Raw genomic sequence first — 13609 nt, 5'->3', positions numbered from 1 at the left:
GCCGTGGGGGTTTCAGTGTGAAAACGTAGCAGTGACACGTAATGCAAGTTCTTGTAGATAGCGCGTGAATACAGGGCAAAGTTTTACAATGCTGTTTATTGCTAACTCGGGGAATTATCATGCTCACATTGAAGCCTGCAGATTATAAAGTGATGAGTAGTTGTTTGAGAAAGGTGGTTTTCACTTGCGACTTAGAGAAAAGTACTTTGCAAAAATCCCTCTCCTCGCAGCGCAGATACCTTAAAAATTGTGATTGCTCTCTTTCCTGGTAAAAGTTAATCATAAGGATCTTGGGACAAGAGTAGAAGCGGAAGGGCAGAGGCTATGTTTGCATGTCTTGGGTTTTTCAAACTGTAGGAAGAAAAAAGGTTTGTTGAAAAGGTACTGTCTCCTCTTATGAAATGATTGCCTGTTAATGTTCACTTATAGTCTCTAGGGGAAGACTATATAATAAAAAAACTTGTGCTGCTAAAATGTTTGGGTTTTTTTTAAAGTTGATTTGAAACTGTGATAGAATTTTGAGAAAATTGGTCATTAACAAATTGTATACTGCAATAACAGTCATTGACCCTTTATTTCTTATAAGTGATTGATAAAACAAATCTGACCTTCTTTTAGTTATCTGAAAACTTTTATCTGTAGCATAATGAGTCTGTTGGTTCATGTGTCATGAAAATGCGTCTTGAAAAACATTCTGCTCTTCATAAATTAATGGTGTAAGTCTTTGCATTGCGTAACGATACACTTGATAAAAGGTTAGTCCCTAATATGTCTTGTTGTAATGGGTAGACAACTCTTGTGTGACATTGGCAATCCTTACTGTTAAATGAAGGCAGTCGTTTTATGATGGTTTCCCAAGGGTGAGCAATAGCAAGGTTTTATTTCCTTCTTCTCCTGCCCCCCTCACTTCCAGTGGAAAGGAGAACAGTTCACCTTCACTACAGGTAATGCAGTTTGCACTGACGCAGTCTTTCATGTTGCCCCACCCTTTCTTAATTTCTCAAAATATTTATGTGATAGACATGACCTTAATCATTTCTCTTCCACTGAGGGGAGGTGTCATTACAGTTAACAGTTGCAATGTCAGAAAATTGGTGGCACTTCAGGCTGTATCTCCTTTACTGAAAGTTTAGAATATCTGACAAACTGAAATTCCTGCTGTGATCAAACTGAATCCAGACAGTTGCTGGAAAAAAATTTGTTTGTTAAGAGTATATTTCTACATGTTGTCCAAGGAAGCTGCTAGTTTTGGTCTGTAGCTGGATTTATCACCTTTTAAAAATCCCTTCAAACACTGATATAATGAAATACTTGTTGAATGCTTTAAAAATGCATAGGTTGAAAATGAATTCATCACTAGAGTTTATGTCCCTCCACTGAAGCATATTTGCAATACAAAAAAGATATGTGGTAGACAAGCTTAGTTCCTGTTTGAATTTTCTGCTTGGTTTATGGGGCATGCTGGTAGTTTTTCCATAATATTTGTGGGTATGACTCCTAATTAGAAAATTTTTCTGACTCTAAGTGAGACCAGAGTAATTACCTGAGCACTGGATTATGTCTTCCATGAATCATTCAACATACATGTACATTTTATGTGGTAATAAACACGTTTTAGGGTAAATCATCTTCTTTTTAATTTAGCTACTCTTGTCTTCTGCTGCAGAGTTCCATGAGTAAGGTTTGGCCATTAACAGAAAGGCACTGAGACTGTGGAGAGAGCTCTTAAAATACTCATTTGAAGACAACTGGTTTTCTATAATTGTATTTAAAAATACACTCATAGAACGGTTTAGGTTGGAAGGAACTTAAAGATCATCTTAAAGGTCATTCCAACCCTGTGCCATGAGCAGGGGCATCTTCCACTAGACCATTTTGTTCAGAGCTCCATCCAGCTTGTCCTTGAACACTGCCAGGGATGGGGCATCCACAGATTCTCTGGGCAACCTGTTCAAGTATCTTACTACCCTCAGTAAAGTGTGTAAAAAAAAAAAAAAAGAATTTTTTCCTAATATCTCATCTAAACCTACTCTCTTTCAGTTTGAATCCATCTCCCTTTGTCCTGTCACTACATGCTCTTGTAAAATGTCCCTCTCCATCTTTCTTTCACTGGTAGTGAATTTGAAAAGAATCAAAAACGTTGGCAAGGAATGAAAAATACTGTTGTGTATTGCTCTTTCTAAAATGTCCCCAGGGGCTATGGTTTGCGTCGTCACTGAAGGTCTGGGTGTAAAGTGAGGTACTGACCCTGTAAGAGAGAGAGAAGTTCAGTGGGATAGTTTAGTCCAGGCTGAGACAAACAAACTTCTCCTTGACTTATTTGTTTTGGGTTTTTTCCCTGAGAGCTTTCTAAATTTGAAGGTTTAGTGTGAAGGAAGCAAGACCTAAGGATTACATATCAGCTATCTGCCAGGAATCTACCAGGACTGGTGGTGGTGTTTGCTTTTGTCGTGGAGAAGTAACACTCTCACTACTGACAGTACAGGCATATAGGCCTCTGTGCAAATATTTCTAAAAAGAAACAATACCATTCAGAACTGGAGCTCCTCAGTGTTATTTTACTAAGATAAATGTTAGCAGATGTATTACCAAGCCAAAAATTGTCCTGTCATTATTAAACTGGAAGGTGAATGACATCCATTCTGGTCTGAAAGGGTAAGAACGGTGGTGGTGTGCTAGCTGGCTGTTGATGTGTGAGTGTTACTGGGTGGTGGGGTTTACTCTCCAGAAAACCTGCTCAAATGTTCTACAGGAATTTACTTTGAGAAGTAAATTGATTAACTGGTGATTGATTAATATAAAATCGTTGTTTTATCATTGCAATTCGAGCAGTTGAGAGCAAAACTGCATTTTCTTTTTGCTGTTGCACCTCTTGTCATGAAATGATTTGTTCTACAGCTTCTTGGAGAACACGGATTTTCTTTCTTTAACTCTTTGTGTTAGAGTCCACTAAAAGTTTTAGTGATGGAGCTCAGCTTTTTAACAGAGCAGAAAAAATATTGTGCTGAGGTCCAAATACAAAATCAAGTGATGACTAAAGAGGACCATCTGCCTTTTTGTTTTCGAGACGGTTATGCCAGACCATTATTTTACTTTTTCCCCTTCCACAATACTGTGTCAAGAAGTTAGTTAAGTGATTAAATCTTCATTTCTCGAGTTATAAACAAAACTCTGGTGGCTTGAGTAACACAGTGGGTTTAGTTTGATGTTGGCAGGTCATGATGATCTGCTGTACTCCTTAAACACAGCAGATGTCTTAAAAATCATCTCTTCAGTAAGTGCTCTGTGAGTCACCAAAACAAAGTGTGTGGGGTTTTTTCTAAGATACCTAATTTATGTCTAGACTTGGCATTAAGTGATATTAAAAATCAATCCCCCACAGCCTTACCTGCTGGGGACAGGGATTGAATGTGTCATAAATAGTGTGCAGAACTGCATGCCTTGTGGCTGCCTTATCTGTTCACATCAGAAAAAAACGCTTAGTTAGGTTTTTTATTTTTCTTATTTCCGTAGTATTTGTTTATTTAAGGACCTTTGTCCTGGCTGGTGCTATGTGATACAAACTCCTAGATTGCCTTCAGAGTGTACAGTGAATGGTTGCTTGTTATCACCCCTCTGCTGGGTACAGAGGTTTCAGTTTCTTACATTATTGGGTTTAATACATTTTTATATATATATTTTATAATTTAAAATATGTATTGCTAAAAAGGGGGCATCCAGGCAACTGGAAGTCTTAATATATATACATTTTGTAACTTCATTCTCCCATGAGTTCTCGAGGTGTCTTTATCCAGTAAAAAAATAAGCGTGTTGTCAAAAAGAGCGGATATTTTAAGGGGAAATAGTTATGCAGTTTCTTTAAATTCAAGGTGAATAGCAAGTGAAATGGATTTTAAAAGTTTTCAAGCTGCTGGCATCTTTTCTGAGTACCTGATTATTGAGTATTTGCAGAAAAAGATGTTTATAATCCATGTGGGTTTCTGTATCTTTTACACAACTCTACCCATCGTGGAAGGCAAAACTAGGAAGTCTTTTTAATGCAGGCAGAAAGCTCTGGAGTCTTGTCTGGATTAGAAGCTGGAAAATCACAGGTTCCAATAGTTTGGTCTCTGTATTGGTCTCACTGCTTTGGGTCTGGGATACTTGTAGAAAGATACAATGAACTCATCAATTCATAATCCCCTCTTTTCTTTTTTCTGACCCAGTGAAACTGTCACAGATGTTATCAAAGTAGTGGAGCAGCAAGGAACAGATGCGTGGTGGACCCTTCCTATTGAACAACTACTCTCAAAAGAGGCTGTAGCGAAGGTAATCTTTCGACTTCAAACACAGAAGGTGCTCGAGACAGCTGAGTGATGGGAAATAATGGAAAACCTTGATATATTCCCATGATCCTTTTCAGTCTTGTGCACCCATGAGAAGGTGTCCTGTGAAAAGAATAATCAGAAAGTAAGATCTGAGTGTGGCAAAATACATGCAGTCAGATCTGTGCTGTTAATTCAGGGCAGAGATCTCCATTCCCCTCCCTTTAGTTCAGGTCCTCCTTCCTGGGTGACAAACTAACACCTTCCTAGGTGACATCCTAAGTAACCAAATTATGAGCCCAAATATGTATTAAATCTTTGTCATCAAAATAGATTAGAATTTTTATTAAGTTCTTCCTGATGTTTTATTGTACTTTAACAATTGTGTACTTAAGCTAGCACACAAACTATGGTGTTACTCTGCTGTTTGAGGTTTTTATTTGTAATTTTTCCTTGCCTTATTTTGGTTTTTTTTCAGTAGTTATCTGAAAACTATTAGGAATAATTATCTAAATTATTTTGTGTTCGCTCAAGGTTGGTAGCAGAGCCTGTACAAACTGGTCCAGAAACCAAATTTGCTTTTTTTTCTAGCTTTGAAAAGCACTGATGATACAGAGTATTCCATTTGCTTTATTTAATAATTGTTCTCTCAATAGGCCGGTGGTCGTGATGTTTCGGATTATGTCAAGGGACAGGATGTCCTAGACATCTGGTTTGACAGTGGAACTTCCTGGGCTCATGTTTTGGAAGGTACAGAATTAATATGTTGATCTTTCTTTAAAAATACTCGGAGAACAAAATACAACTGTTTTGTCTGACAGTGTTGGTGTCAGCAAAACTGAGGCAAATTATGCCGGCAGCAGATTGGTTGTGACTTCTTGTAAAGCTGCTTTTGCTTGTAAAGATAAGGATTTAATGTTGGCAAACTCATTTTCAGCGTAATTAAAGTTGAGATTTTTCTAATATTCTACTCTGAACGATTCTGCTATGTGGCATACAGTGTATCTTCTGATCAGAACATACTTGTTTGGAGTGTAGATGTTTTATGACACAAAAGATATTTTGCTGCTAGTTGGTAACTCTTAAATCGTTTTCAGGTAACATATTTCAGTTTGTGCTCCTGTGTGCTATTTGAAGCAGGACAAGACTGAGGTCAGCTGCTGAGTCTAAGTTTTGTAATTTAAAAGTGTAGGTGTGCTTTTTCACTTCTGATTACTTTCAGTAACTGAAGTAGTATATTGTGGCTTATAATATTTATACTTGCTATAAGCTGTTTATAGCTCCTACCACTGGTAGTTGCTACTCAGCAGGTAGCAGATATATATTTGTCTAAAAGTACATAAAATATGCACTGCTTGCCTGGAGGATAGTCCAGAGTCAGGAGTCCTTTCCAGAGGAGGAGTCTGGTCCCATACATCAAGTCTGTTGGACTTTAAACCCTCTGTACACAATTGTGTGATAACAATCTTGTTGAATTATAAAACACGTTAGTACCAGAGGCTTTATTTCTTAGCAACGTGGTCAGGCGACAGTACCATCAGCAAACATTAATTTTCTAGAAGACCTTTACATATATTGAAGTTTTAAATGTTTCAGATTTGATTTTGAAAGGTAAAACAAAGTGGTGGTATTTTATGCACAGTTACACACTTGTGTCCTTCAAGGGCTTAACACCTCAGCCTGCAAAAGTTACCTCTTATCCTGTGTAAAGGAAAGACATCTTTTAATAAGGAACAGCAGAATCGAGACTTCTTGATTCACTGTTAATTTGTGTAAGGCTCCCCTGTTGATTCTATAGTGTCTAATAAATGCTGGGTCTTTCACACTACAGACTTCTTCTTTCATGGAAATCATTACAAGTTCCTCTTCTCTACCTAGTCCTATCTTTCCATGAAATTTGCTGGAACGTGGTGCATGTAAGGCATCTTCTTTTGCTGTCTGACATGAGTGGGTGGCCGCACTGGTTCAAAAGCCAGGGATCTGACTGACAAGCAGTGTGACCTTGTAACCCTTTTTATCTTCATAAATGACACAAAAGTTGCATTACCTTTCTCTATGTAATTGAGGCTCCCAGCCACTGCCAGAAGTAGAAGTACAGTCTCAGTGATTCATATCAAATTATTGTTTTAATTTACCCTTTATGAAAAATGCACTTTGCAAGAGAAGTTGTTGAATTAATAGTTTTGACTTCTGTTTCCCGCTATGCTCCAGCTTTTAAAACTTTTTGCAGAACTTCTTCCAGTGTCAATGAAAGTAATCTGCAAGGCTTGTGAACAGGCTAACTGATGGTATTCTTCTCCAAAGTACTCCTGGAGAACAATGGATGAAATTCATGGAGAAATCCAAAATTAGAGTAGCGAATGTCATAACGGGAAGAAGAACTTTCCATGGCTAAAACTCAGGGAAGCACAGAGGCATATGGAAGCTGTCATGCTCCCTGTACTTGTTGCCTGTTAATTTTGCAGTAGGAGGTCAGCAATAACAGCAGTTGTTGCTGCCTCTGATGCCAGGGTTGTGGGGCAGTGGTTCTTCTGCAGCACGAGTCACTGAGAGCAACTGGAGGATATAAGAGATGGCTAAAACTGAGACTATTATTTGTTTCACTCTGCCCTGAACCCAAGTTATTGAAAATTATAAATCAATGATCTGTTAGTCACCAGCAGGAATTAAAGGTGTTACAGATTTCCCTGTCAGTTCCAACTTGCAAAAATAAGTCATTATTTCCAATGTGTCTGTGACTCGGGGAACTCGGGCCTGAGTTTTCACTGCACTTGAACCGGCTGTGTCCGAGCTTACTAAATGAGGTGCAGCTGTGACAAAATTCATCCCTTTAGCTGATGGCCACACAGGTTGCTGTCAGAAAATATGGCAGGTTGGGAAGGGGGTGAAGAACAGGAAGAAGAGAGATATTTTGCTATATGAGGTTAAAGGAATTGCTGCTCAGGGACAGCAAGCTCAGCGGCCTAAATCGTAGGTTGCGTGCACAGTCATATTTCTAATGCTTGCCCTGCTGCACTTCCTACGAGAGACTTGGCATAGCTCTGATGGAAATGACTTAAAGTTGCTCTTGTTTTAGTAAATTATGATTGGCTTCCTTTTTTCAGTCTAGGTGTGTCTAAGGTACCACTTCTAGCTAAATGACAAATTAACCAAACAATTCTACATCAGCAGTGTGGCAGGTAGGAAGGTGTGATTTACTAAGATCAAAGATTTGGCTCCCACAGTCACAAACACAAAATTGTAGTTATAACTAGATTATGTGTGAAATAAATGCTGCTTGCTGGCACCACTGAGAGCAGATCCACAAGTACAACATGCTCTGAAAAACCCACTGCTCCTGAAGTTTTGCTTTCTTAATGCTCTGTTTGCCTAACACTGTTTTCACTCAGTTTATTAGTTGTACCTGCTAATTCTGTTTGTTTCTTGCTACACATGCCTCAAATATTTTTTTTGAAGAACTGTTTTATGCAGTGTTAAAATTTAAGTCCAAATGCCTCATACATGAATAAATTCATTTTCACAATGCTGCTGTGAGGTAGAAGAGCGTTAATCCACTACCTCCAAAAACAAAGTGTGGTAAAAGCAACTTTGTTCAAAAGCATGTGCTAATTTTGAATACTCAGTGCCATGATGCCCAGGACTATTTTTGTTGCTCTTTTGCTTTGAAGTTCAGCCTTTTGATAGTGCTTATTTCAGTGGCTGTTTTTAGAGCATCCATGTTAGAGAACTCTTTTCTGTCTTAAAATTCCCTTACGGGTCTTGACGTTTTCCTCATGGACAGAGTGCCATCTGCACTACAACCCTGAGATGATTATTTTTTAAAATATTTCATATAAAATGCACACTGGACTCCATTGTGATCTGATTTGCCATTGGTAAAAGTCACACAGCTTCTTACCCATAGTTTTATATCACAGTTATGTAGTTTTCAACATCATAACTTTTTTTCCCTATCTTATTGGCTAATATTTAACTGAATGAATGTGATTATTTTACAGCTTGCCTATCTAAGTGTTTAAACTTTTGTGCTGACTGAGAGCATTGAATTTATCTTAGCTGGTTCACTCCTGGCATTAAAATAAAATACATTTAATCTAAAAGTCAAAGTCTGTAAGATCAAAGATATGGAATCTTGAAATCCAAACCAGAAGGATCATAAATTCTAATTCCCTTTAATGACCTATGTACTACACCTCAGTGTAAAATAAACAACTGAAAAGTCTCTTCAGGATTGTTAGACATACTCTTCCATTTACAAAAAAAAAAAAAGGCAGTGAATTAATTTATATATAAAATCTCAACTTTAATGAAACTGAGGTGGGGGAGCTATTTAAAAAGCAGGCTTTGTATATGCAAACCCCATGTTTGTGTGTTACAGAGATAAAATGTTCAGGCCTCCATTAACTTTGCAAGCTACAGTAGCCAGCTTGTCAGATGTACAGGTTCCTGTCAGAAAAGACCAATACAGGTTGTTGTTTGTAATCAGTTTGTTTAAACTCTTCTCTTAAGTTGTAACTACTGGCATTTCCGTGAAAAGTTCTCCTCTCTAAAACCAGTGGCTAGCAAACTAGATGTAAATAATGAACACATTTTTACAGATTTTTCCAATGTTACTGTTTTCCTTACCACAAACATTCTCTTTTATCTTGTCCTCACAAGTATTTTTGCTGTCTTTTAATATAAAGGCCAATCCTTACTTATTCTACTTTTAAAACCCAAACTCTTTGCAGATTTTGTTGAATGAATAAGCAAATGTGCTAAAAACCATAACATCCACCCACACATTTTTCCTGTGCTAACTGGCTCTGTATGGCCTTGACCTTTGTAATGTTGAACTTCCTTTTATTGCAGGATGGATCTAAATATCGAAACTTCCATTAAGTTAAACAAATAAATTAAGTGTGTCAGCAGCAGAAAGAAGAGTTGTCTCAGGGGTCCTAGGAAGAGGATAAAAGGAGCTAGTAGATAAAAACTGAGTAGAGAGACTTTTGGTTGAATACTTGGAATCAAAACTAAATTCCTGACAAATATGTGTATGGTTTTGCACATTTGTAGGCTTTGACTTGCATGTTCTGCTGTGTTTTAAGTTATTCTGTTCTCACTCTGGTGACCTGTCTGGGATTTCTTAGGACAAGGAGAGACTTCTTGAGTCAACAAGTCTTGTACCTTTTTGTACAGTGACTCAATTCCACCAGTAAAGCCATTTAGACTTTGCTGTCCTCTCTCAACCCTGGGGGATGATAGCTGGGTTTGTTCTTCTGGTTTTAGTGTGGAGTCAGCTAATACCCAGCCTGTGTGCCTCGTAGCCCCTTTTTCTCTGATGCCAACAGTACTCATTAGATCCAGATATTCTTCCCTAGCATTCCTATTTTTTATGTGTGTGTATTTATAGTGAATAATATTTCCACTCAGCCTTCACCCGGATAAGCTAAACAAGCCAGGCTCCTCCAGATGCCTCTGTCTCCCAACAGGCTTTCTTGTTTCCCATGTTGTCCCAACCCTTTCCTGAAACTTTTAATTTTCCTGGAACACCAGTGACCAGAAATAGGGGTGAGCTGCAGTCACTGCCAAAGCTCTCTGGTCTCCTCTAAATAGCTGTGCCTTACACAGGCTGGTCAAGCACTTTACCTCTGTGGTTTGTGTCCTGAGTAATTCCAAACTGTGAAGTTTTGGATTGTGGCATAGATTTTTATTAATTCCAAAGTATGTGATCTTTTCTTGGGTCCTTCACTTCATTTAGGAGTACTTGGAAAGTATTTTTTGAACTCCTTATGAAGCACTCTGAGCGTGATAGCTTGTTTTTGTACTTTATTATTTTGGTTTGGGGGAGAGGTGGGTCTTGTTTTTTTGTTTTAAAAATGTGACATTAATTAATCCCTTGTATCATGATTCAGTAACCACACACCATTTATGAAAGTGACTTATCCACTGAGTTTAAACAGCAGAATAAATTATACTAATCACATTTTGTGTATTAATTGTTTGAAGATACAGGCTAATATTTCAAACAAAATTTTCTGGGTTTGAAGGTGCAGAGCAAAGAGCAGATACCTACCTTGAAGGAAAAGACCAACTGGGAGGCTGGTTTCAATCCTCTCTATTAACTAGTGTGGCAGTAAGGAAAAAGGCACCATACAAGTAAGTGTGTGGATTGCAAACACGTTGTTACTCCTTTCATTGAGTATCAGGCTTTTGGTAGGGTGCACAGCAGTATATAAACAAGAGACATCAAACCATTACTTAGCATCTGATTTATGTTCTTTTATTTTCAGTATAAAGTTTTTTCAGATTAGATTGGAAGGAATTCACTGTTTAAGTTTTTTTCCATCATAATTTTAATAGATATTTTATTTCTCAGTCCTTTAGGTATTACATTATCAAATACAAGTCTGGCTTTTTGCCATCTCTCCCAGTCCCGTAATCAAAGGGATTCTTGCGGGAAGTGCAGTGTGAAAGGCTCCTAAAATCACTGACTTGTGAATTGAATGTTAGGCTGTAGGGAATTTGGAATGACTGTGTGTTAATCTCCTGCTGGAGCTGTGGAATACTCTTTGTCCCCTGGAAGATGAAGAGCATAGGGAAGGGTAATGCGGATCAGTGGCAAGAAGGCTGCACAATTCTGGGAAAAGTGTTGGCTTACCAAGTAAATAATACTTTAGTCTTTAATAAATCTGAAATCCATGTGTCCTGGATAGCTAAACAATCCCTTGCTTGCACGGCAATATTAAATGAGGAAAATAAAGTTGTTTGCAGTACCTGGAAGGTAGTACAGTGTATTCATGGTTGGTTGAACTCAACGGATGGAGCCTCAGGCTTACTGAAATAGAGGGTTTCTGTGTGTTCCGACTTAGGAATATCCTCATTAGAAATCTGTTCTGAACACAGAATTTCACTGGGATTTGGTTTTCACTAAAATCTTTTCTTCAGGACTCTGGTAGTTCATGGATTTACTCTTGGTGAGAAAGGGGAGAAGATGTCTAAATCTGTTGGCAATGTGGTTGACCCTGATGTCGTTATCAATGGAGGCGAAGTAAGTGAAACTCTTTGAGTTCTTAGAATCACTAGTTACAGTTTTTCACAACCAGATTCTGCAGCTGTCCTGTGGCGTGGTTGTCTCTAAACAGGTGTCTCGTAGCAGAACTCTGTAAGGATCTTCTAAAGGCTTTGGCTACACTGCAGTTTGTTTGGCTGGAGTGAAAACCTTGAGTTGTTTTGCTTCAGCTGAAGTGCCAAAACCCCCACATCTTTGTTCTCTGCTGAGAGAAAATGCTAAAAGAAAAGAAAATTATGCAGAGGGTGTAGAGTGGTTCCTTTTTACATGGCCACAGAAACCCAATACACCTGGCAATGCTGTTGATGGAGTAATGGGGGGGAGGACATTTAAAAAAAAATTTAAACAATTGACCTTTGCTTTCAAACTGAAACCTACAAGATGGTCCTGGCAGTAGAGCTGTCAGATGTAGCAGTTGCACCCCAGCAATCTGTCTGCTCTCAGCCTAGACTGTTACTGACTCTGGAAACTTCATTCCATGGTCAGGAATGTTGCATTGAAGGTGATGCTCCGATTCCCCCTCACCCCCTCCAGTCCTGCTGCTGCTCTTTCTGAGGCTGCAAAGCAGATTTTGCAACTCTCTTGACAAAAGAATCTATCCTTGCAAAGACTTATCTGATTCATTAAAACACACAATTGCTCCTATTCTTTTGAAAAGGGCAGAATCCATTTTCAGTGTTGAAAACAGTCTGAAGGGGAAGAAAAAAGTATATAGTGTTAGATATTAATGTTGCTATTTTAATGATAAACACATCAACAACCCAGAACTCCACAAAAGCTTATCTCAACTCACCCGGGTTCCAGAATTGCCTGAACACAGACTGCTGCAAGTATCTATTGTAGTCCTGCTGAACAGTAAATCCTGCAAAAAGAGGGTGAAGGCCTCCAAACACAGTGGCCTTCTGGGCACACGTACACAGTTTCAGGTAGCCCTGCGAGGAGCAGGGAGTTGGACTTGGTGATCCCTCTGGTTCCCTTACAGCTGGAGATACTCCATGGCTCTGCAGCTCACAGCACTGCTCACCAGGCTGCAGGACCCCCAGCAGTTGTGTGCCTTTCTATCCATCCTTAGGATCACACCAAGGATCCTCCCTATGGTGCCGATGTTCTCCGCTGGTGGGTGGCAGAATCCAATGTTTTTACGGAGGTGCTGATTGGGCCCGTGGTACTTAATGCTGCCAGAGATGACATCAACAAGGTAAGAGCCACCTATGCTAATGCTGATCACTCTAATGACAGGCCCTCCTTATAGTGGCTGCAAAGCTTTTCAGGCTTTAGACTGAAGGAAACGTTTCCAAACTCATTTAGGGAGGTACTACTGCTTCTCAAATCTGTGGATCAAAGAGTGTACTAAGAAAAGGACTGATTTTTGCAGCACGTTTTGGTAACAGCCAGTCTTTATTCTTCTGTAGGTCCTTTTGGCATATGTTCTCCATCATGCTTTTGTAACTATTCAAACAGTCATTTTGAAAAGTAGCCAATTATAGTTAATTCTTCATAGAATATGAGCATTTTGCTTTTCATCTGAAGTGCAGACCAATAGTGTTTAATTTTTCTGGGTTGTTCCTAGCTCCGGAATACACTGCGCTTCATGCTGGGAAACCTGGAAGGCTTCAATCCAGAGACCGATTCCATCCCCCCTTCAGAGATGTACATAGTAGATCAGTACATGCTGCATTTATTGCATGAGTACGGCAACAAGGTAGGGGTAAATTGTGTTTAGATAAATGTGTGTGTACTGTTTTTCACTGGTTAGAACCTCTAGGGAAAACTCTTTTAAGTCTGTAAGTAGATTATGTGTCAAGTAGGCAGATTACAACCGCAGAGGATTCTTAGATGCAGTGTGTGCTCTCTTCAAGCCCATTTCAGCTTTTGAGGAAGGCTTTGTTTTAACATTCTTAACTTGGTTTTGACATCAACTGTTTTTTTCCACTCCCCACCCCTGCCCAAGGTGTCAAATTAGAAGTCTCTAGAAATAGCTAAAAAAGGATATAAAAAGCCAAATCCAAAGAATTCTAGAGCTTTGGAAATCTGCTATAGTCCAGAAATTTGTCACTTCTGTCACTCAGAACCATTCTGCTGTAACTATGGGCATAATTCCTCGGGTTCCCCTGGTTCGCTCCCCTCAAATTCAAATTGAAATTATTTCTTTGGCCTAATCATTAACTGAATTAATATTGCTTTTCCTCTCCAACAACCTTTTAAAGAAGATTCTCCCAGACTTTGTGTCACTGATTACAGTTTCTCTAAGTTT

The 13609-nt window shown here is 38.8% G+C and overlaps 2 protein-coding genes across 3 annotated transcripts in view; both read left to right on the top strand.

The window, feature by feature from the left end:
* The window catches only part of LOC108496272 (acrosin-like), a 191869-nt gene that overhangs the window by 122432 nt on the left and 55828 nt on the right, over positions 1–13609 (top strand). The window lies entirely within an intron of this gene.
* Positions 1–13609, top strand: part of IARS2 (isoleucyl-tRNA synthetase 2, mitochondrial) — a 28798-nt gene that overhangs the window by 12050 nt on the left and 3139 nt on the right. For both annotated transcript variants that reach the window (XM_017812819.1, XM_017812820.1), the window contains 6 exons: positions 4206–4308; positions 4961–5054; positions 10334–10442; positions 11232–11334; positions 12428–12553; positions 12926–13057. In XM_017812819.1, the coding sequence (XP_017668308.1) occupies positions 4206–4308; positions 4961–5054; positions 10334–10442; positions 11232–11334; positions 12428–12553; positions 12926–13057 (667 nt within the window). The remainder of the gene's footprint in view (positions 1–4205; positions 4309–4960; positions 5055–10333; positions 10443–11231; positions 11335–12427; positions 12554–12925; positions 13058–13609) is intronic.

Source organism: Lepidothrix coronata, unplaced genomic scaffold (genome assembly GCF_001604755.1).
Source record: "Lepidothrix coronata isolate B3197 unplaced genomic scaffold, Lepidothrix_coronata-1.0 Scaffold38, whole genome shotgun sequence".
Lineage (NCBI taxonomy): Eukaryota > Metazoa > Chordata > Aves > Passeriformes > Pipridae > Lepidothrix > Lepidothrix coronata.
The sequence above is the reverse complement of the archived record's forward strand: the minus strand, read 5'-3'. Positions and strand labels throughout refer to the sequence as shown.